This window comes from Pteropus alecto, unplaced genomic scaffold (assembly GCF_000325575.1).
Source record: "Pteropus alecto unplaced genomic scaffold, ASM32557v1 scaffold164, whole genome shotgun sequence".
In the NCBI taxonomy this organism is placed as follows: domain Eukaryota; kingdom Metazoa; phylum Chordata; class Mammalia; order Chiroptera; family Pteropodidae; genus Pteropus; species Pteropus alecto.
This window is the reverse complement of record NW_006439568.1, coordinates 20,278,040-20,302,368: the sequence shown is the minus strand read 5'-3', so window position 1 is coordinate 20,302,368 and position 24,329 is coordinate 20,278,040. Positions and strand designations below refer to the sequence as shown.

The window sequence follows — 24,329 nt, the reverse complement described above, 5'->3', positions numbered from 1 at the left end:
AGAGAAGAGGAGAAGGAAAAGACACCTTGATATACTGCTTAAGCCCTAAGCACAGATTTTAGAAACGAGTTTGAAGAGTGAAGCTCACAAATTAAAGTGAAAACAGAAATTGCAGTTAAGATTTAACTCTGACTACACAGAGGATATACTGGTTTAAAAACAGCAGAAAATTAAAACTAGGGAATAGATAAAAATAGATACTTAGAATTCATACCAGATAGCCAATCATTTCTATTTCTGTTTTTGGTAGGTATTATAAACAGATATGGTGCTTGTCTTAGGGAAACAAGGTACCCAAATCCAAAGATTGACTATAGGTGATATAACCCTAACAAGCTCTTCAGGTGCTCATGAAAGCAGTAGGGAGAGATAAGGTATTAGCAATGGTAGGAACTTAGAATTTGCAAGATTGGGAAAGTCAAATTATATGGAATTACATGGAACCAATTATACAGAATCTACATATGGAACAACCTAAGTGGTAATTACCAGGATGGCAAAGTCAAGATGACAGCTAGGGCTGCTGAACAACCTGAAATATTAGTGGAGAAATACTGGAAGACTTTTTGGAGGGGGCAGTATGCCCATGTAAAGGTTAAGGAGTACTAAACACACTATAGGACTCTCCCCTCCTCAAAATAAGTTACTGCGTGAATTGAAGGTAAATGGGAAACTGCAAGTTTTGTGCTTTCTGCACAAGTAATCATTTTCTCCTCTCAAATAAAATCGGGGGATATGTCTAGAAATGGGATCATTTTTCTACATTCCGTGAGTAGTATAGTTTAGCTTACTGAGAACAAAGGCTGGTCCGATGGGGTAAATGTCAAAGGGAACCATGATTAATATGAGTATAAAGGATCTCTGTCTGGGGTTTTCTGGGTAAGAAATATCTCTCAAATTTCTACAAGAAAGTCTACTGGATTAATGAATAGGCTGATTTGGTTATAGATATACTTGAGGTTGGACACAGACTTTACTGACTTTATGGCAGACTTTTCACTTTGATCAAGGTTTATATTTTCTATTTGTGCTTCTAAGTTAATATATAATATTAAAATCATAGGTTTAATAATGCATATCACAATTAAACTACTCTATTCCTAGAACAGATAGCAATCTACAAATTCTGTGGAACTTACAAGATCCTGTCGTTCTGTCATGCTCATTTTCTCTACTATTGACCAGAACCAACGCTTGAACTGTAAGAGCTTCTCAGCATTTTCTCCTAAGAATAAAGAATATAAATTCAATATACTGTATCAGTTGTTATATTTTAGAATATTGATTATAAATATATATATATATATGATTAAAATGTTATTTAGGATGGGGACGGTCTAATTCCTAATACAGGAAATTAGGACATTTGCATAATGTAAAACCTCTATAGTTTGTTAGTAAATCCTGACTCAAGATGACCAAGAAAAACAAACCACCAGTCTCAAATTAATAATCACATGACCTTAATCCCATCTCTAAGTCACGACTCTTCTCATGATCTTAAGCAAGTGCTTCTCAAATTTTAATGAGTTTATAAATCACTTGGGGATCTTTTTAAGATGCAGGTTTTCATTCACTAGGTCTGAGGGAAGAGAGGGGAAAGGAACCAGAAATTCTGCATTTCTAAAAAGCTCCAAATGATGTTGGTGATCTAAGAATCATATTCAGAGTATCTTTAGGTATATTCTTTCCCCTTCTAGGTTTTTCATTTGTAAATGAGACAAATTCTTACAAGTACTGAAAACTATAGTAAAATATAGCACAAAAATTATTATATAATGACCTATATGTTGCCAAGCATGAAGGAAAAACAAGAAAATTTATCCAAATTTAACTACTATAATTTGGCTGAAGCTGTTTGCAAAATATTAAAAATAAAGGGGAAAAAAGTGGTACCTTTAATGTATGCAATAATCTTGGACTATAGGTATAATCCTCTCATAATGAATTTCTTGGAGCTTCCAGTGTTTTATTGTATAGTCGCAGCTAAAAAGTCTAATCCCATACTACAATACTTTGAAAAGAAAGAGTTGCAGCAAATCAAACACTGAAGATAAATATTATTCTGGGAGGATTATCACTACATCTCTCTTTATCCTTTCTAGATTCTCTGTGTGTTTGTGTGCTGTTATGTCTTTGTAAAAGTGTGCTTCGGGTCCAGCTCTACAAAGATAACATCATACAGTCAAATTCTTTAATTAGAGAGTTTAAGAGACATGAATCAGGAAAGTTCAATGGAATTATCACATGGATTATTTTTTCTTAATAAGTATATAAAAATTCTTTCACCCAGTTGCTCACCACAAAGAATTTTACTTGTATGCATACCAAACCATATATTCTTTGAAATCTGGAAATATTAAGCAATAAAAAATTTAAAAAAAAGACTAATGCTAAGCCATCATCATTCAATATCTTTAATAAAAAATGATGTAAAAAAAACAAAGATCTGAGTAATATAGCATTTCCCAAGCCCTGTAAATATATCAAAAACTAGAAACTCAGAAAATTTTGGCTGACCAACTACACAGCTTATTCCTTAAATAAACATTTCAAAAATTTCATACCTGATTCATCATTGAAAGAGGTGAAACTGATCAGCATTTGCACATTAACTTCACCACAGCCATTTACCAAAAGCCTAAAATCTTCTGCTGTTAAATCTTCTAATGAATTTTTTGGAAGCACATCCAGTAGACCCTTCCTCATTGCCTAGAGAATTTCAAAAATTACCCTTTATTATTACTATCAGTTCTTTAATTTCCATGTTATTTTTATTGTTGGTAAAGCCCAATATTTAATTTTAGCAGCCTCTAAGAATACTAGGTCTCATTTTAAGCCAGAGAGAAAAACATTAAGTTCTATTTGGAATTTATTTGTAGATTCAAAAGAGAGGCAAAGGGAGAAAAAAAGGCAACATCAACAGGCTACACTTCAAAAGTAAAGTAGTTTTATTACATACTAGTCATTAACTGAAATAATTTTTAAAATTGTGTTAATAACAGGCCAGTAAGAATAAGTAAGAATAGCTTTAATTTGTCAAACGTGCTATCCCGTCAACATACTAGGAAAAGTATAATAATGACGAAAAGAAACCTCCGACAAACCCCAAATCTAGAAGCTTACTGAGAAATTACCACAGCTAGATGTGGTGCAGTCATGATTTGAACCGTGACAGTATGACTCCAGAGCCTGCACAATTATTTCCAGCACAGGGATTAGGAACACTCGACACTACCGGTCCTAAATCTATATAAACAAACATTTTATCCTAGAAGCGGAAAGAGTTAAGGTGGCAATGCTGATGTTGCGCTTTAGAAGGGCCTAATTGGCCCTTGGCTAGTGACTAGGAAGTTAGTTTTTGTAATGTTCCCTCTATATTACTGACTGATAATGGCGTTTTGAAGGTCCAGGGCAATAAACCCTGCTGTACCAGCTTGCCAAGACCATTTTTGCAAACAACGTGATTTAGAATAAACATGTGTTTTCCTCTGCGAGTTTGATTTTCAGTAATCATGGCTGGTTGTACAGGCAGAAAATGCTTATGAGACTGGCCTCCAATTAAAAACCCTGGGCTGACTCTTAAGTAGGCTTCCCTAAGCACAAACACTGCACATGTGTTGCTGTAATCCACTGAAGGAAGTGTGTTCTTTGTGACAACCCCTGTCCCCAGAGAGCGAGCTTTGGAAACCAGCACCTGGATGCCTCCAGACTCTGCCCTTGCTGAGAGTCCTTTTGCTCTAATAAACCAAGACTATGAGTACAACTGCCTCTGAGTCTTAGGAGTCCATCTAATGGGGTCAGCAAAAGTATGGGTGGTCACAGGACCCCAAAATGGCAGTCATTTCAGTCCATAAGCATTTTTTCCAAACTTTTGCCCACCAAATTAATTTTCTGATGATTACATGGTTTTTCCCAAGTAGTTTTACCCAAAAGAAAAATGAATAATACATATGGATTCAGGTATAATTTACATTATAAATAAATTCACTTGGTTTTAAAATTTTTGACTTTTTATAGGCATACTGAATATAGTGTGAGCTAGTTTACCACAAGGAATACAGACAGCCTCATCAGATCAAGTAACACTTTCTAGAAAACACTTACATGTAACGGCTGTTCTGCAACTACCAACATTCTGTGTTCTGCATATTTCCGCACATACTCATACACATTCTGAGGAGTCACTGGTATATTTACACCATTAGGGATAAGTTCAACCTGTGAAAAAGTTAGCAGTGCCATTTAAAAGCAATTTTGTCAAGCAGTAATAAGTTAACAGTCCTAATATTTTTAAATATAAAGATAATTCTATATCTGACCAGTATCTCTTCTGTTAATCTCCTACTGTCTGTTTTTTTTTTCTGTTTCTGGTCTGTCCCTGTTTCTCTCGGTCTCTATCTATCTAAATTGTTTCCATAGCAAGATAAAACTATGTAATTCTTTTACCTGTCCTCCACCTTCTTCTTTACACAGGTCAATTGCAAATGCCAAATCCATTGCTGAGAAAACAGCATCGGCATCTGAACTCTGAGAAGCAAGGATAAGTTGCCGCAAACTCTCATACATCACAGGGTCAAAAAAAGCAAAATCATGCCAATTGACCTAAGAAAGTAATCATATGAAAATTATAAAAGAAACATCTTTACTGAATCCATTAAATTAAAATCTATGATAAGAATAAAGATGTAAAGAAAAATTTGACACTAAATATATAACTGATTGAAAGAGGTAAAACTTAATAAATCATTGGTTCTGGTAATACATTTAATTTTTAAAGTGTAAAAAGTATACTTTTTGAAAAAATTTAAAGCCATTAGTGTAATTTTTAAAAGTTCCAGTATAATTTATTTGAAAAATCCAGCACTAATTATTAAATAATGATTCTGCTGAGCAACTGGTTTTAAATGTCCAATCATCATAAAATATAGATTATTAATTCCAGATGACAAATCTGATGCTCAGAGGAATTCAATAACTTGCCGAAGATCATGTCATTGGGTTAAACTTGAGTCTATTTGATTCCATGATCTTTTCTATAAACCTTTTTAAAAGCTCGATATATCAACATTTCTCTGTTGCTGAGCTTTAATTCCAGTTCTTCTTTGCATAGGAACATTTTAGTAGGAACACTTTTAAGAATTTAATAGGGTCAGAGTTGTAAAAAAAATAAAAATAAAAAAATATGATATTGCTGTATTAACAGAAAACAATAATCAGTGGGTTTGATTAAAGAAAATGCTTGAAAATGATTTACAATGGCTATGATGCTTTAAAACTTAATATTTAAGTTAATGCCATAAACAATATACCAGTATATAATTATTTTATAAAAGAAAAACTTTGCAATTGTAAAAGCAGTTAGGTTCATTAAAATCACTTACTTTTCTACCAAGCAACACTTTAATCACATGTCTATTCAATGTGATAGGACATAGTTCATTCTGTAACAGACACAGTCCAAGAATCCTAAAAAAACCCCACAGAAATAATATTTAAATTCAAAAATAATTCTAGAACATGTATAACCCCTCATATAAAAACACAATATACATACAGGATATTTTGAGAAATTTTCTATAGCTTCATTTTTAGTCAGTAGTAATTAGTATATACACATTGTAAAAACAAATATTATTTTACAAAGTCTCATAAACTCAAAAAAAAGTTAAATACAAGATTAGAGTTATTTTACCTGCCAATGTTTCTGAAACAATTCAACCTTGCTTCTGTGTTTTTGCCAGGCCTTGGAGTATAAAATCCTCTTTTTCCAGGTTGGTAAAACAAAGGGGCATTGTCATCACCATCATCTGTATCATCTAGATCCATATCTACTACACTTCGACTAGAGCCATGACGCTTTCGGTTTTCCTTAATAAACAGTGTCAGATTAATTTTAAAAACAAAACATTTCAACTAAAATCACTCAAAGTGAAGTAAGGTAACATTCATATTTAAATAAATGTGTATAGAGTAATAAACGTTTAAATTCATTTTTCTAGAACTGATATTTCAAAGCTTGTGCATATTTTAAGTCTAACTTCTCTGTTTATTTAAATAAAATCACTTAATGAAACTAGTAGCTTCTTTCACCTTAATTCTTTAAAGATATTTTCAATTGATATAGAGAGAATTCTGGCTTGATAATTCTTAAAGCACTTCTGGCCTTCACAGTTTTTGATGAGAAATCCAGTCTTGTCTTTTAAATCACTGTTTCTTTGTAAGGCACTGTTCTTCTTTGGCTGCTTCATTTTATAGCAGTTTGATTATAATGTGTTTGGACATAGTTTTCTTTCCTGTTAAGGATTCACTGACATTAATCTATAAGTCTATGTCTTGCATCAAATTTAGAAAGTTTCAGCAATTATTTCTTCAAATAGTTTTCTTATAGCAAGCTGTTTCTCCTCTTCTTCTGGGTATTCCAATGACACGAATATGTGTGATCTTTTGAGATAGTCCCAACAAGTTCCTGAAACTGTTCTTTTGTTTGAAAGCTGCTCTCTCTGTATTTCAGAATGGATAATTTCTAGCTCCCTTTAAATGACTCTTTCCTGTCACCTTCATTCTTCTATTGACCTATCCAGTGATTTTTTTTCCTTTCAGACATTATACTTTTAATTCTAAAACTTCCTTTTCATTCTATTATAAAGTTTCCATTTTTCTACTTAGAACCTCTATCTTGCCATTCCTTAGTGTTTACTTTTACCTCTTAGAACATGACACAAAGTCTTTGATAAATCCTACAAGTGGGTCATCTCGAAGTTAGCATCTATTGGTTCTTCGTATGTTGAGTAATTTTGGAATTTATCCTGACACTTTGAATATTAAGTTGTAAAATCTGAGTCTTGTTAAAATGATATGGAGAACGTTGATGTGTTTTGGCTTTAGAAGGCGATCACCTTGGCTAGGTTCAGATTGGAAGTGTCACCTTCCATGTAGTGGTTCCCATACTAATTAAGTTGTCAAAGCCCTGTATTCTATTGTTTAGAGTCTGCCTTGCATATTCACCATTTGGGGTAGTCTGGGACTTGGACGGTGGTCTATACTATAGTTCTCAAAGCCTTTGCTCTGCCTTCCAGCTAAAATGGAATAACAGTGATCAGTTTTACACTCCTCCTTCAAACAATGCCATACAAGTTGTTTTTCAAGTTTTGACTTCCCTCTCCAATCTGTATACTACTGTTTATCTTTTGGGATCCTCAGCAGTTCCATTTTGTATTTTGTCCAGTTTTCAGTTATAAGCGGTGAAAGGGATAAAACAATATTGGATTTGTTCCAACTTGGCTGACACTGAAGTTCTCAAGTAGCTTAAGAATGAAATACATCACATACTAAAAGCCTTCCTTACTGCTATACCATATATCACATTTTTTTCTGTATCTTTGGCACTCACCGCCTCTTTGAGGAATAAGCTCTAGGATTCCATACTCCTCTCTCCTTCTCTGCTATGAATTCATGACACCTCTAAATTAAAGCTTAATTCAGGCTGTGCTCAAATGGAGGTAGCCAGTGAGTAGGGCTATAATGAGCCTTAACTAAACCAATCTTATTACTTGATTCTGTACACGACAACTTTATACCTATCTTTGCTTTTTCTCTACTGTAGTCAAGCATTTTACTCATAAAGACACATTTTTCAGAAATATGGCTTTCTTCCTCTTCTGTAAATTCCAAGTGCTTATTATCACCACATGTACAAAATATCCCTTACCTGTACCTTTTCTGAGGAGTCTAATAATCCAAGATCTAGGATACTATCAGCTCCATTTTCCCTAAAAACAAACAAAAAGCCTTTCACATTCCAAGTAACTGTAATTTATAGAATTCAGTATAGAGAAACCATATGAATTTAAATTTATAAGAATTTATAAACACATTTAAGTTTTGAAATAAATATCCAGGACACTTACTAGTCTTAAGGCAGTTCTAGGAGCAGAAAAGTTAATAATACACAAGAAAAACATCAGATGCTACATGCATGATTAAAGATAATGAGCTAGAGGCTAAGACAAAATAAATGCAATCTTCATAGGGATGCTGAAACTTAAGCTCAGGGGGAGCACTGTAAGGAACAAGAAAATGTTCAGAGAGCAATCGCAATACAAATCAAATTCTTTAGTGTATTATTCTAGAATACTAACAAATTCACTGTTCACTCCATAAGCCAGGTGAAAGCACTCAATATATTATTTGCATTCCACAGAAAACACTACTAAATTAGCAAACTTTACATATATTTACAAAAACCTTTTTACCAAAAATGTACATTCCTCTCAACTTCTCTATAATGGGCTGAGCTATATCAGCGTGCTCACACCTCCAGAGACACAGAAAAGGAATAAAGGAACAGTATATAAAGTAGAGAAGATAAACAGTAGTGAATAAAGAAAATAACTTCTAGCAGTAGTCTTTGGCTTGAAGCATTCAAAGACTCTGAAACAGTGAAGTAGCTGTTCAGTTTCAGTGCTTAGACTATATCTAATAAGTTCCTTATTCAGAGTCAAGAGTAGGAAGAAAAAAAGAAATTTTCATCTAAAATAATTAATAGTTCAGAGCCTCAAACTAGGTATTAGAATAGCCCCAGGATAGAAGACACAGAATAAGTATGACATATATCTTCCTAATGTTACTTTAACTTGTCACCTTAGAAAAAGAAGGGTAATTTAACTGTTCGAAGTTACAATTTTTATATTAAAACAAATATATTACACAATGGAAAGCAAAAACATGCATGGATTAAGATACATCAAGAGGTCTAAAACAAATTTCATGCTTATGGCAAGAACTCAGGGACTATATCCCAATTCACTGACATATTTGGTTTCTGCCATGAGGGATATCTTGGTGGAGAATTTGAGATGTACTTCTTATGAGTAATTTCTAAATATCAGATACATAAAAGATCTTCAGAACCTAAGGGACTGTTAAAACTCTACCTTTCTAATACGTGTGAAACTCAGCTGTCTCACTCATGGATTTTAAGCCATCTCTTTAAAAACCATTTGAAGTCTTATGCTGTTTTATAGCATACATTCTAAGATACAGTGGCACCCACATCCTAATAATAAAACAGCTGCTGTTTAAACTCAAATGCCTTTCCAGTGCACGCATTACCGTCCATGTGCGATAATGAGTTCCATGGCTTCATCCACTCTTGCTCTCAGAGAATCTTCACTTGCTAGAAGGAGAAGCAACTGAGCTGGAGATAATTCCAACAACATGCCAGTGATTTTACTTGCAAATGCCTGTAAATGATGAATAAATGTTACTTGCCCCTACTTGCAACCTCTTGTCTAAATCAGCAATTTTTATGCTCCCCCCCTAAAAAAAACAAAGAAGTGTAAGAAACTTCGGTAACAATTCAAAAATTTCTGAACCAGTAGAGTATTTTATTAAACTAGAAGCTTAATTATGGAGAATTTTAGTAGGGAATCAAAAGTCCATGCACTAGCATAGTCTTGTTAAAGCTAATTTAACAGCACTGCTCTATAACAACCTTTTTGTAAGGTTTTCAATGTTCATGAGTAAACATATAAATACTCAATTTCCACGTTTTTATGTTTTATCAGAGAGCCAGAAACATTTCTTTCATTTAGAGTAGAAAAAAGAGAAAGGGAGGGAAAAAGTGAAGGGGGGAAAAGAGAGAAAAAGATGCCTATATTTAAGGCTAAAGATTTACTTTGAGAAATATAATTGGGTTTCTGTTTTATTCTTTTGCTATAACATGTGCATAGAGTTATATATAAAGACAGAAAACACTAGTTTGTTCCATATTACATGAAAGAAACCTCTGATAGAACATTCAAAATAAAAATTTTCTTGCAATATTTATCAGCACTGAAGTACAGTATTTGCAGTGTGTTCTAGCTACAGGTTGATAACAGATAAAAAGTCTGCTTTAAAATTTAACAATAACATGTACAAATAGGAGTACAAATAAATACAATGCACAGATAATTCTTTATGTACACGAGGAGCCTATTGGGTAGAATGCTAACCAAGCATAGGAAGGAAAATCAAATAAACATCAAGCTATATTCACAGTTACCCTCCTAAGCTTCCTTCTTACTACAGTTCTCAACCACATGGCTTGCGAATAACTGCAATTTTTTTAAAATACCCACTTTAATTCAAAAACAAAAAATGGCACATAGCCAGTTAAGTAGCAGCTAAGTGCACTGTACATACTGGTTGCATTGCTTGTACACGGGGATAAAGTCTCTCCCCAAGCGCCTGACGATGTGCTGGCAGAGGATCAGGATCATCACTAGGATTCCCTTCAGAGGCTGGTCTGAAGGGCCTAGTGTCAATAGAAAGCTGTCTTCTAAAGTCTCTGAAAGAAGAATGAATCCATTATGACTTCATTTCCTGTCTGCAAAATGAAAATATCAGCACAACTAGTAAAGAAGTCAGAAAACTGGAGCGCAGAGGTTGCTCCTGTTGTGGCACCAGGGTAGAAGAATGCCTAAACAGACGACAGCAATGAAAGATTACCTAGATTTTGTCACCTGAAAATCTATAAATTCACCATGCATAGTTCAATTTGATTCTAAATGAGAGGACTTTAAAGTACCAGAAATCAAGAGCCCACTTATAATTCCTGGAAATTTTAGTCAAAAGTTAAATGCCAACTATCCTAACGAGAAAAATTAAAAGGTTTACATAACATAATTGCCACAATTATAAAACAAATTTAAGAATGATATAAAGTTAACAAAAATTTCAAAAACTTAGGAACTTGAGTGGGATAAATAAAAGACAATATAACTGCAACCACCCCTTGGTTTTTAAAGTGGAATATTTTAACAACAGATGGTTAAACTATTTCGGTTACTATGTATTTATATCCAAATACCGAAACATTCATTTTCTAATAAATAGTCCATAGTTGAGAGTACTTTCTTTACAGGCATCTGTCAAATTCATCCGAAAAGGTGGAATTCAACAAAAGAAAGAAAATTATCTCACCTATCCCGATCTCTCCGAGAACCTGCTCGCAAGCCACTGCTCCTCCTCATTTCCCTTTCTCTCTCCCTTTCCCGATCCCGCTCTCCTCTGTTCCTTAATCTCTGCATTAAACCTGGAAGAAAATAGGAAATATAGTTTGTTTAGATGAATGTAAATGCAACTACTTTAAAGTCAATGTGAAGACATTACCAAACATTATGACAACTGAAGATCATCTTTCTTACTATCTATCTTTTTCTCACTCTCTCTATAGTTTTGCAGGTTGGAGGCCAATTGTGCAGAATGTACCTAGCATGTAACAGATGTTCACTCAGTATCTGTTTATAGGCCACCCAGAACATTAGCTATTACTATTTTTAAAACCTTAAACATAAGCCAGAGTATGGTTTCCTAAAGAATATGCAGAAATGTTATGACTCCCTAGGATCCCTCATTCACATTTGCCAATTCCTTATTTATAGGACTGTAGAAAGTCAAAAGGTGAAACTAATACACTCCCCCTCCCACTCCCCTCCCCGTCTTTTCATCCTCAATCCTTTCTAAGATAATTCAGCCTCTACGGTGGTAATTTACAGAACCCAAATAAAATATATCTACAGCCTAAGTAGCAGACAGGATTTTCTTAGTAACTTCCTCTCCATCAATAGCTATCCCTCCCTCTACAAGGCTGACACTATTCTGCTCCTACTTTACATGAATCACAAATTATCACCTACTTAAGGGTTTTGTAATTTTCACAGATTTTTTAATTTGCTAACTATAATCTTGAAAATTAGGCAAGAGTCCTAATCCCAAAGTGCTGGTCCTGGAGGAGGTAAAGAACATGCACCAGGAAGTTAACAGAAATCTTACTACCGAAACAGTCAGGCTAAAGTAAACAGTGAAGTTAGAGACATAGCCAATTTACATCTGGTTGCAAGCTCCGTATCTCATTAGGAACCAGCAACTCTACAAATCATACTTTGAATAGCACTGCTCTAGAGAACAGTATTTTCTTCTCAAGTATCTATACCGATTAAATACAGGGGTGGGGGAAATACTGCAATCTGCTTGTTGAACTTTTGTTATTATTAGCTTACAACTTCTCACTCTCAAACCTATAACAATTGAGATGAGAAACTCACTAGTACAATCACAAACACTAATGAAAAGAAACGTAGCAGTAAGAGTAAACTGCTAAATTATCAATTAAACAAGATTAAATCATTCATCTAAAATTTACATAAAAAATGTAAATGCACACTAAAGTTCTCCCACTATAAATACATATAACCATGATTATTATTGTTTCTGTCAAACAAGGAAAGAATCTGTATGATGCTTGTTATCTGTAGAGTACTTACTTGTGTGAGTGCCTTTGTTAGCATTTTGAATACAATCTAGATTTGGCAATTTTTCATTTGACAAAAACGCTTGTGCAATGGCTGTATAAAAACTTCGTGCTACACCACTGCCCTCTCCTGGCTCATCCTTAAATGTGACTTTTACTCTGTGTACAGCCATTGGTGTAGTAGCACATCTTCGACCAAAGTGATTGTTAAGCTGCCTCATAGTCTGCTGAATAAGAAGATCTCGATCCCGATCAACCTATTAAATCAAAAAGTAGTAAATTCAGTGCTGGAAACCACCTTAAAATTTTTCTGTGTAAAATTGGAAAATCTAATTTTAGCTTTTCCTTGACAATTTAAATGACTACAAAGCAATCTGGGTTCTCAGAAGCTTTACATTCCAAATAAACAACATTCTAAAGCACATAAGAATGTCTTGTATTATATCAGGATAATGGAATTTAACTCAATTCTAACACTTTCTTAAAAGGTCTACTAGAAAACAGCAATTCATTTAATTTTGGAATACACCAGAATAAATTCAGGTAGACCAGAAGTATAAAAAAAATTTTTTTAAATAGCAAAGCAAATACTAGAAGAAAATGTGGGCATTCTTTGGGTGATAGAATACCACAAGCGAAGTAAGGAAAAATAACAAACTGGGAAAAATATCTGCACCTTCTATTACAAAGATACATATTCATGAGTAATATGCATATCATCTAAAGATAAAGTGCTTCTAAAAAACTGAAGAAAACAATAGAAAAAATGGGCAAGAGAAATCAACAGAGTTCACAGAAAAAAGTGTCTTTAAATATATGAAACAATGTTTAATTTCCTCATAATAAGAGAAATGCAAATTAAAACTACACTGAAATGTCATTTCTTATCAGATTGACAAAAATCTAAAAATTTGATAATCGTTGGCAAGACTGTGAGGAATGAGGCATTCTTGTATTCTTGATGTTAAAAGTGTAAAAATATGGAACCATTATGCAGAGGTGCTTGCCATCATTTGGTAAAATTATACATGTACACACCCTTTGACTCATGTCTAGGTTCCCTGTCTAGGAATCTGTCTCAAAGACACACTAACCCAAAAGAGAAACATACATGAGGCTATTCATCACACCACTATTTGTAAAAGCAAAAGACTGAAAACAAACTCAAATGTCTATCAATAGGAGACTGGCTGAAAAAAACTGATATAACCATAAAATGCAGTATACTAAGACTAAACAGCTATAAAAGGAATGCAGAATATCTCTAAATACAGCTACAGCTTTATCCTGAGATATACTCTTAACTGGGAAAAGCACGATGGAATAAATGTATAGCATGCATTTATTATGGGAGAGAGAGATTGGTAATGAATACACATGCATACCATTAAAAAAATTATATTTTTTAAAAGAGGGGAAGGAAATAAACACTAATAAAAAATTTGGGTGAGGGACACGGTAAAAGAGATAGGATTAGAAACTAGATTTCTCAGAATACATACATCTTTTCTGCAGAGCTGACCTTGCAACATTGTAGATATTTTACATTAATTATGAAACAAAAGAAAAAAAAAGGGGGCGGGGGGGGGGAGAAGGCAATCCCTAAAAACTAAAAGCAAAATGGAAAAAGAAGACCCTAATTATACATAGGAGATGGTAGCAAAAAGAATGAGGAATTCTTTAAAGTGATTTTAAAACAAAGTAATTTAACTGTACATCTCCAACTGGATGTTCTAAGGACAAAAGACTCAAATAAATCTTAAGCTATTTTTTCCCTTCTCAAATGGCTGTTAATTAAGCCATTTTCAATCGTCATTTTGTTGGTGGTAGTACTGACATTGTGATTCTAAGACTGCTGTGTGTATGCTGTGAGATAAAAGTAAATGAGTGATTTCTCATCAGTGTTGTTGGCAAGTAGGATATTCAATTCGGAAGAAAGGAAGAGAAAGACTAAGAGGTGAAAATAAACAAAACAACCTTGTGGTCCTTAATCTTGAATTTGAACTGGGAGTACCAGTATGAACTCATGATGTAATTTTTTAAAAAAAGCATTTCCTAGCTCTATCCAGTGGTCAGAGAGCAACCCTAGAGCCCAGATTATAATCTCAAAATAGAATTTCCTAATAAAAGGTATAGGGCTTCTTGAAGAAATGGCTGATTGAAGGTCTATGACAGAAAATACGCAGATGAGAAATATCAAAAAGTAAGGAAGTTATCAAAGATTATTGAAGTCACGTAAAAAGGACTCAGGAACCAAAAGGACCTAGGACTCCCACCGGCCAAAGAAAAGACAATTTGCGTATCAATTGAAATAATATCCTCAATGGAATGAAGAACATCAAAAACATTTAAATCCATGTGTTCATAATGATACTTAAAAGAAACAAACTAAAACAAAAAACTCATTGATCATCCTTAGAAGATACGTAGAAGCCAAGTGCCAGAGATAGCCACTATAAATTTGATGATTACCATTTATTTTCTTTAATTTTGAATCACACATGTCCCTTAAGAAAAGTTGTTAATTTTTGTCTTTAAACTTTGTATAAATGGCATGCTATATGTATAGTATAAGAAAATCTAAATACCTTTACCTCTAGTGATAAATCTCTTGACTGTTGATTTCTCAGTTTTTCCATTTCTCTACGGAATTTTGATTCTTTTACCTCAAAACCACCCAATTCGGTTAGGATCTTAAAAAAAAGTGTATGATAGAATTATTCTCTGAAATATGTACACAGGCAAAACAGAATTTTAAAGTGCTCAAAATACATACTGATCCAGGTTCTGCTCCGACATCTTCCATGAACACTCTGCCGAACAGTTCTAATGAAAGGCGCCAACGTCCTAGCAGCATGTCATGGGAAATAACCATTCCCATGAAGCTACACTGTGGCCTGTAAAAAGTTTAAGGAGGGCAGGGGGAAGTAATTTAGCCAGCTCTAAAAATTCCTCGACTTTTGGTCACTGACAGTAATTTACTTGGTCTCTTAATAATTCTGAGGTTTTAAGTACTTCAAACCACATCTTCTCTAATGGAGAACATTCTCTAACTACTGATTCCTCACAAAACTTCTCATTTTTATTCCATTTTCCCTCTGACCTTTATGTAAGGATATATCCCCAGGCTGCTTCCTATCTTCATCTTTCATTTTACTTCCTCTCCTTCAAGTACAAGGTCCATCTCCATGTAAGTGATTCCCAGACCCCTCTCTAGTACATACTTTCACAATGGACCAGAATTTCCACTGTTAAATATATCCACTTCAATGATACTCAACTGATTCAACATGGTAAACCTGACCTGTTCGCTACAACCACATTGCCTCCTGACTTCTTTCAGCAGTAACATCTACTTCCCTATGGCACCAACTTGAAACAAAGTCTAATTTTTCTTCCCCATTTCTTGAGATTGATCAAGTCCTTTATGAGCTTCTTTCTCTTCTTTTCCATGATTTCCTTTCCATCCCCAAAGACAATATTCTACTTCAGCCCCTTTTTTACCACTAGCCAGAACTAGTAACAGCTTTCTAACTTTTCTCCCTACCTCTAATTCTTCTATCAGACTATCTGCTTCTACACATTCCAACCATCTCAGTTCAAGCATATTGTCTCTAAGAAATCTGGGCCACCCAATCCACAATTATTTCTTGCTATTTATGGTTGTTAGACCATGTATATAAAGTGTATGCAGTTTCCTAAACTAGCTTAATTCCCTCTAAGCAAAAAAAATTATTAGACATCACATAACCAGAAAACATAGAGCATAAAGCAGATACTTTATAATCATTTGGTGATTAGCCATACTGAGCCACAGTATCTATGCTGGCAAATTTTTACTGGGAAAGTAAAGAACTATCACCTCTCGCAAGAGAATTATCACCTGCGGACCTGGCAAAGGAGCCCAAGCAAATGTGAGAGCCAAAAATCTAGAAACCTCTTTCCAGTTATTCACATGCTCCCTTTAGCTGAGCTGCTGGTAACAAGTCCATAACCGGCAATTTGACATGAATATATACTTTTAGCACGAAACATTAAAAACACAGTCTTTAGAATCTCAATAAACTGAGGCGAAAATCAGAATGCCAATCAATGACAAAACAGTCACAAAAATACAAAATCCAGAAAATTCAAATTCAGTATTTAAATATCTGGTCATAACCTAGGAAACACAGAAATAATACAATAAATTTAATCCTTTTATGTATAAATGAAATAAACAGAAAATTCTAAAATTCCTAATTAAAAATTCTTATGAGAATTACATAAAGGTCATAAAGTATGCAACAGAAAAACTATCTTCACTTAGCAAATACCTGAAAGACGTAAGAGGTGGCCCTTCACTTTCAGTCAGTCCTATTTCTGCTAGTAAACTGCTTTTCAGTTGTGCAGCAAGATCATGAGCAGATGGCCCTGGTTTTGAACTCTCGGCTTCTTCAGGCACCATGTTCTGTTCTTCCCCTTCCTTTTTTTGCCGATTTTGCATGTTCATTACATTTTTCAAATTGGCAGCATAAGACATTTTAGTTGGAAGAACCTATAAATTTTTACATTTAAAAGTTACACATTAAAATAAAAATGACTAGATTTCCTTTTTGACTTACTAATACTCCACAGAAATCTCACAGAAGTGAGGTTATTCCTTTCTGGCATTTCAACTACAAAGATGCAGGCTGTTTCTTATCTGATTTCCCTCAATGACCACCAAATTCCAGCACATTTACCACAGCAGCCTCTGAGAACTTTTAAAAAAATCTTTATAATAACTGTGGTTACTTAACTCTCTTATGCATTTTCAATCTTTTCAGTATTGTATTCTCCTTTATCATTTAGATAATAAAAAATTCTATCCAACTAAATTTCTTTCATGCCTGCTCTTAAGCACGTTACTTTTTCATCAGAGAAACAATATGGTATAGATTTTAGCCTCACATCAGATTTTTATTGAAAAACTAGACCTTCTACTTAACTAGCTGTATAACAATAAAACATTCCCACATGAAATTTACGTAATTTCTCCAAGCCTCAATTTCTTACCCAAAACCAAGATAACATTCTTTACCCAATAGTTATAAAGATTAACTGAGACAGTGCCCAGGATATAGAATGTTACCATTATTACTTTATTTTTTCATATTCTAGATTGAAAGTTTCAAGCTAATATTACATATGCTCATATATAAAAAATACCTATACATATAACTTAAAATTTTCAGCATTACAATAATCAACTCTGTGAAAGGGGCAGATATGCTCATTTATAAAATATGTCTTTGTATATATATTTATATGTATTTATCTAATTTTAAATTTTCAGCAGCATTACAACAATCAACTCTGTGAAAGGGGCAGAGCACATAATGAAACTGCCATTTTATAGATGAAGTAACCTGACGTATGTTAGTCTCAAAGCAAGCTAATTAACAGGTAGAATTCTTTTTATTGTCATAAAACAGGAATTTCTGATGCTTCAATTATTTGGGGATATAGAATATTCTGAATTAATAAATTTCCCAAAACCCTGATGCTGGGACAGTGCTCATTCACAAATACATTGCAGATATTTTTACTATCTTACCTCAAGGCAGTTTCTGTCCACTGTAACCTCCATTAAGCACTTCCCACTACTAGCAGATGAAGAATAAAGACCCTGACTTGGACGGCCAAAAAGGTCCTCCTTCCTAGCGTTTGGCTGGAATTTTAACAGAAATATTCTGGTTATATTGAACACTTACGAAAATAATAAAGCCAATTAAAAAGAATCTTTAAGACCAGTTTATTTAACCTGCAACAGATGTGGTTGATCAGCCAAGGGGATGGCTTCAGCCAGAGGCACTTCAAATGGATTTGGGGGTATACACCCAAGGAATGTCATGGAATCTGAACGCCGGAAAAATGGATGGTTTTGGCCAGTTTCTGCAGGAAGAGTGTCATCATCCTTATCATTCAAAGTAGCACCTAAACATCAAAAGATAAAATGTGTGGGTTTTAGAAAAATTAATTATTAAGGAAGGATAAAAAGACCTTAATCTGCTCAATCCAAAATTCTTATTATCTCTATAAATATTAATGCCACTCAAAAACAAGTTAATAATCCAAAATTTTGACATTTTTAAGTGATAGTTTAAAATATTAGCAGTTTAAAAGGGTTACAGTGGCCTGAAACTAATATAAAATAATGTCAAAAAAAAGGGGGGGGAGGTTACAATGGTAAATTTCATGTTATGTGTATTTTAAATAACAATAAAAACTTGCCAAAAAATTTTTAGCGGTAATAAATGTTCTTCCATTGTGTATTAGATGGAATGTCCTCCTCTTTATCTCTCTAGAGGTTCAGACCTGAATACAGCTAGATTCCTGAGCATATTCAGGACCCGGCTCACACATGGCTCCCCAAAGAGGAGATGGTAAGGAGCTGAAATCTGAGTATTTGCTTACTTGTAAGTTCTGCTTCCTCTAGAAGATAAACAGAGAATTCTCTAGGCACTCACGCATCCCAATAGGAAGTCAGCACACCAACTCCCCCTACTGAAATTAAACTTTGAGCCATGCATACAATGTGCTGCGGAAATAGCAGTGAGCAACGGCTGGCTGAGGTCTCAGAAACTAGCTAGTTAGGTAAGTTGTCTTCCCTTAGACTGAATAAAAGTACTGGCTGATTAAGAGGCAAGTGGACTACCTGATTCGCCTCCCTTTAAAAAATTTTTAATTCCGCTTGAAATAATAGCTGAAAACTAAAAATAGACTGCAGAAAACTACAAACAGACTCCAAAATTTCATGAGTTTCAAATATTGTCTTTTTATTGCATTGTTAAAGAATTTGGATATTTAGGAGTTATAATTGGTTCTCTCTCATTTTCTTGACTAAATTTATTTTGCATCAATATTCATAAAGGTTCTGCTAGGACTTTAATGTAGTGCCTACATACTTAAAAGTGAAGGTAAACAAAACTAAAAGAAATGCAAAGGAGTGATACAAAGGTAACATTTTTAAAAAGTGACTGTTGAAAAGTTTGTAACATTTCTTCAATCATCCTTATTATGAAGCAACTTATGCGAGGATATATAAAGAAAAATGGACAGAAAAGGCAAGAAATGGGACATAGAGAAGAAAAGAGAAATTCCCACCCAGACAGAAAATAATGAAGTTAAAAAGCTTGAAGGGGAACTACTGAGGCAGCCATTTCTTGAAGTAGATTAGCAGATTTTCTGTACACTAACTTTGATTGGTGTCATCATCATTTTCATGTTCTGAATCTTCATTATCAATACCCAGTTCCAAGAGTTCTCGTGTCCTTTAAAAAGACAAATGAGTCATTTTACATGAAATATTTGCGCAATATGAACAGGAGCAAAGATGATTGGAACTATGTAAGCAAAAGACACTGCAAAGGTCTGTTACTTAACAACTTCAAACACTATGATAAAGTTTCAGACTCTGGGAATGGTATAACCAGCCAAATGTACTACAAATATAAAATAGGCCCAAACAGAAGCATAAAGCTAATCACACCAAGAAACAGTGATGATACGAACTGTAATAGAAAACATGATAAACGACCAGGCCAAACTATCTCAAGCAAAAAGCTCAACCTGGATTCTTAAGTTTCCTGTTTTAAGTGAGGAGAGTATCTACGGTGAAAGGTTGGATAGGTTCAAGCTCACTTTCCCCCATAAAATTTCCTGTACTATTTCTCTTTTGCAATGTTGTTCTCCTTACTCAAAATATCAGACAATGTACTAATGAAGACCACACTGTGAGCAAGTAAGTATTTCTTAAACCAACCTCATGGCAAGTATGGATACCTTTTGCGTTCCAGTTGAGGTGTATCCAATGTTGTCTGCTGATTCATTGCTTTAATCCAATATATAAGGGCTTGAAAAACATATGCCACATGCTTCAATGAACAAACATCCAAAACTGGAAGAACATCAGAATGCTCATCATTATGAGACCGCATTAGAGACAGAGCATAATTGAGGAAGTCCCCTCGAGCAGACATCATTCCTTGGCGGGCGCTAAGCAATGTGGCACGTCTATAGGAATAAAAAGAAATGAAAGTGTTTACAAAAAGAATACAAATGTGAAGTTTGCCACTATCATATATATGCAAAATTCGGAACCGAAACTACCCATAAATAAAAACTCTATTAAGCCTGTGGCTTTACTTTAGAAACATAACCATTGTGATATGATTTACAATCCTACACTTTTGTACACAAAAGGAATTCCAGTCTCCTGTGGAATGGCAGAAGGAACACCTTCCCTAAAGACAATGGTTCTCAAACTTCAGCATCCATCAAAATCACTCAGAGGGCTTGTTAACAGATAGTTGGCCCCACCTCCATAGTTTCAGTAGGTCTGGGGTAGGGCCCCAAAACTTTCATTTCTAACAAGTAATACTTTCATTTCTAACAAGTAACGGGTAATACTAATGCTGCTGTCCTGGGGACCACACTTTTGAGAACCAGTGCCTAAAATGACACCAAAAGAAAACAGAAATAGCACTAGACTTTATCAAAATTAAAAATTTTTGTCCTTCAAAGGACACCACCAAGAAAGTGAAATGACAACACACAGAATGAGACATGATTTCTGCAAAATATATATCTGATAAGGAACTTGTATCCAGAATATATAAAGAACTCATACAACTCAGTAATAAAAAGGCAAGCCAATTTTAAAAAGGGCAAAGGATCTAAATAGACATTTTTCCAAAGAAGATATACAAATGGCCAATCAACACATGAGAAGATGCTCAACATCACTAGCTACTAGGAAAATGCAAATCAATGATATACCACTTCACACCCACCACGATGGTTATAACCAAAAAGACAAGTGCTGAGAAAAATGTGGAGAAATTATTTTGTGATGGTTGTAAACAGCACTGAATATACTCAAAACTATGGAACGTACACTTTAAATGGATGAATTGTATGGTATATGAATTATATCTCAACAAAGCTGTTATATTAGAGTGAGAGTGAGAGCAAAGGTGAAAGGGAGAAGCCTGTCACCAAGGAAGATCTATTTTGAGAACTCTGTCTTCAAGAGTTCTTTGAGAACTTGTAGACTAGCCTAATGAAGACAAGCTTGTGCCTGTTTGTGGAGCAGAAGGAAAGCCCAGGCTTCCAAAACCTTTACCTTTGGTCCAGATCTCTCTGCTAAGCATTCAATTTTGCATACTAGCCATTTTCATCAAGTTCTCTCCCAGTTCTTGACAAGTTCAAAAGCAAGTATATCCATTTCAAACTCCTCTAGATTTTTCTCTTTATTTTCTTATTAGTTATTCATAATCAAAGTCAAAATATAAATTCTGCCTCCTTTTGTTCTGTCCTTCAACAAGGCCCTCAATTGTTTATATAATTTCAAAGCTCCTCTCTCCTCCTTCCTGACTTTTACTGTCCTGCTTTAGTAACTGTTACTTACTTCTCCTGTAGACTCCAACCAGTCTTGTTACATTTGCTAAGCCGTCTCCTAGACCCTGTCTTTCCCCGCCTCTTTATAATTCACCCAAAGAAGAAAGGTTGTTTAGCCCGAGCCAAAGCTAGAACCAAATCCTAGGACTCTTGACTTCAGATACAGGCGCTTCCACTATATGACACTGCCACTGCTCTAGTGATCAATGTTTGGGCTCATTCCTAGTCCTGAAAAGGTTACTTTATAATTAAATAGAAGGAATACAATGAATCCACAAAGAAATATTCTTTAATTATGATTCAGCAGGCTGGGGAAGGTAGAAAATGAAAACTGAGAAACCAAAGAGCAGCTCTGACAGACTCCTCCCCTTACCAAGTACAAAGTAAATCATATTTATATAATCATGGTCAAAATAAGTCTTTCCATGAATATATGCCTTTCAAGGGAGAGGGAGGGAGGCCTTGGGGATAAGAAGAGAAGGATGGAGACTAACTACTTCAAAAACAAAAAATATTTAGTATCAGATTCCTACAATACAAATGAATTTTTTAAAACATAGCTTGTATTATAACTCATTTGTTTTGCTTCATCTACACGATTTAAAAATAAGTAATGCAAGGCACTTCCTCCTTCATGACACAGTGAAGTCTTATGTAAAAAAGTTCTAACTTTCTACAATATAAGTTCTGTCTAAACATACAAGTGTAAATGAAGACTTTCATACCGTCTGCCTTCAAGGGTTCGTAAACTAGCCTCTTCTCGTGCAGTCATCCTTTCTCTTCGTGCTGAATTCTGAGAAGCGTGAAGAGGATGATTTGGATGTCCCGGGTCACCAGCAGATGCTAATGCAGAACCATAACGTAATTGAGCTTCAGTAGAATCCATAATACTGACCATCCAGTTCCAAGTGGGAATAAGCTTTTCTTCTACATAGTTCTATGAAGACCAAACTAAAATAGTTAAAACTGTGAAAACCAAACTAAAATAGTTAAAACTACCCAAATAAAATTAAATTCGATATATAGCACGTCCTCAAATAACATCATTTTGCTGAAGAGATGCTGTAGGAGCTTAACTCTTGTCTATATTAATTAGGTGAAGACTTACTGTAGTAGTATTATGTACACAATTAATATTGGTAACATTAATTCCCATTATAATTGCCAGCCAAAAAATATATTTGAATGAGTAACTTTTCACTGGTTTCATACCTGTAAGTTTACTGCATCTTGGTAAGTCAATTTCACAGCTGCTGGAATCTGCGAGTATACTAGGTGATTATACTTAGGAATAAGGCCCATCAAGTCTGAGATTTGTCTGATGACAATGCTGTAGGCCCTGGCTAAACTGCTTGCAGATGTTAAGTAGCTGCTGGCATTGCTAGCTTCCAACGCAGCTGCTGCAGCTGCAGCACTCGTGCTGATGGTACCACTCCGGCGTAAGTTTGAAGGGTCGATATAAATCAAACCCGCTGAACTTGCTACAAGGAAAAAAGGACAAACACAATAAGCTCATGTCAGTTGCTAACTGAGTTTTTCTAGCACTGTATATATTTAAGTAAGCCAAAAGATCAATTGCATTAGCAAATATGCTAACTGAGCAAAAAACTTCTAAAGCCACACTAATTTAGGGAAGGGGATGATGATGGGAACAAGAACTGCTATCATGTCCACAGCCAGAGGCACTTTTGCTATTGTCCCTGCAAAGGGGGGATATTTGACAATGTCTGCAAATATTTTTGGTTGTCACACCGGGGTAGGGGGATGCTGCTGGCATCTAGAAGGCAGAGGTCATGAAGATGCAATGCACAAATAAAGAATGATTTAGCCCAAAGTAGCAATGGTATGCAGATTGAGATATCCTGCTATAAGCATATGTAAATAATTTTTGTATTTGAACTCAGCAAAAACATAAAGAACTATTATGAAACTATTTCATTTGTTCTCTAGAAGAAAATGTATAACTTAAAAAAAAACAAAACCCCTATTTAATAAGCATTCGTAAGAATACCAAGTTTCAGACTTGCCTGCTGGCGTGGATGTGCTGGAAGGGGCTGTGCTGGCTGCCCGCTGATGCTGGGTGTTGCGCACAGCCCACTGCATGGAACGGGGAGCTTGGGCAGCACCATTGGCATGGGAGCTATTCGTGGTTCTCTCTAAAGGCTCATCGAGCATAAAGGTCTCCTGTTCTATGTCGTCACTCTGACTACTGCTGCTATCAGAATCACTTGAATCATTTGATTGTGAATCATCTTCAGAAAAGAAGGCAGGAACACTGCTTGCACCTAAATTTTTTGTTTTTAAAACCAAAACCATTGTGAGTTTGTCGGCATTTGAAACTACAGTGTATACATATTAAACAGAATGTAGGCTGTATTTAACAGTCCACAAAACCCATCATTAAAATGGTTTAATTAGAAAATAACCCTTTAAATGAACCCTAAAACTAATCCATCATTTAAAAAACAAAAGCAAAAGGTCATTAAAATAATGTCTTCTTTACTGACATCTATAGGGAATAAGGTTGAAATTACAAAAGGCTTAGTCACCCCTGTGCATATCATACTGAGTACAGTTTAACAAATTATGCTAAATACACATATAGCCT

General features: G+C 34.7%; 1 protein-coding gene across 1 annotated transcript in view; it reads right to left on the bottom strand.

The window, feature by feature from the left end:
* UBR5 (ubiquitin protein ligase E3 component n-recognin 5) overlaps positions 1-24,329 on the bottom strand; it is an 88,272-nt gene that overhangs the window by 1,719 nt on the left and 62,224 nt on the right. The window contains exons 39-59 of the mRNA XM_025050069.1: positions 23,749-24,006; positions 22,934-23,202; positions 22,447-22,658; positions 20,105-20,335; positions 19,520-19,593; positions 18,084-18,256; positions 17,877-17,990; positions 16,615-16,835; positions 15,075-15,195; positions 14,893-14,991; positions 12,312-12,555; positions 10,969-11,080; positions 10,189-10,333; positions 9,115-9,245; positions 7,712-7,772; positions 5,696-5,871; positions 5,385-5,469; positions 4,450-4,605; positions 4,108-4,221; positions 2,568-2,712; positions 1,140-1,225 (exon numbers count right to left, since the gene is read on the bottom strand). Of these exons, the coding sequence (XP_024905837.1) occupies positions 1,140-1,225; positions 2,568-2,712; positions 4,108-4,221; positions 4,450-4,605; positions 5,385-5,469; positions 5,696-5,871; positions 7,712-7,772; positions 9,115-9,245; positions 10,189-10,333; positions 10,969-11,080; positions 12,312-12,555; positions 14,893-14,991; positions 15,075-15,195; positions 16,615-16,835; positions 17,877-17,990; positions 18,084-18,256; positions 19,520-19,593; positions 20,105-20,335; positions 22,447-22,658; positions 22,934-23,202; positions 23,749-24,006 (3,227 nt within the window). The remainder of the gene's footprint in view (positions 1-1,139; positions 1,226-2,567; positions 2,713-4,107; positions 4,222-4,449; positions 4,606-5,384; positions 5,470-5,695; positions 5,872-7,711; positions 7,773-9,114; positions 9,246-10,188; positions 10,334-10,968; positions 11,081-12,311; positions 12,556-14,892; positions 14,992-15,074; positions 15,196-16,614; positions 16,836-17,876; positions 17,991-18,083; positions 18,257-19,519; positions 19,594-20,104; positions 20,336-22,446; positions 22,659-22,933; positions 23,203-23,748; positions 24,007-24,329) is intronic.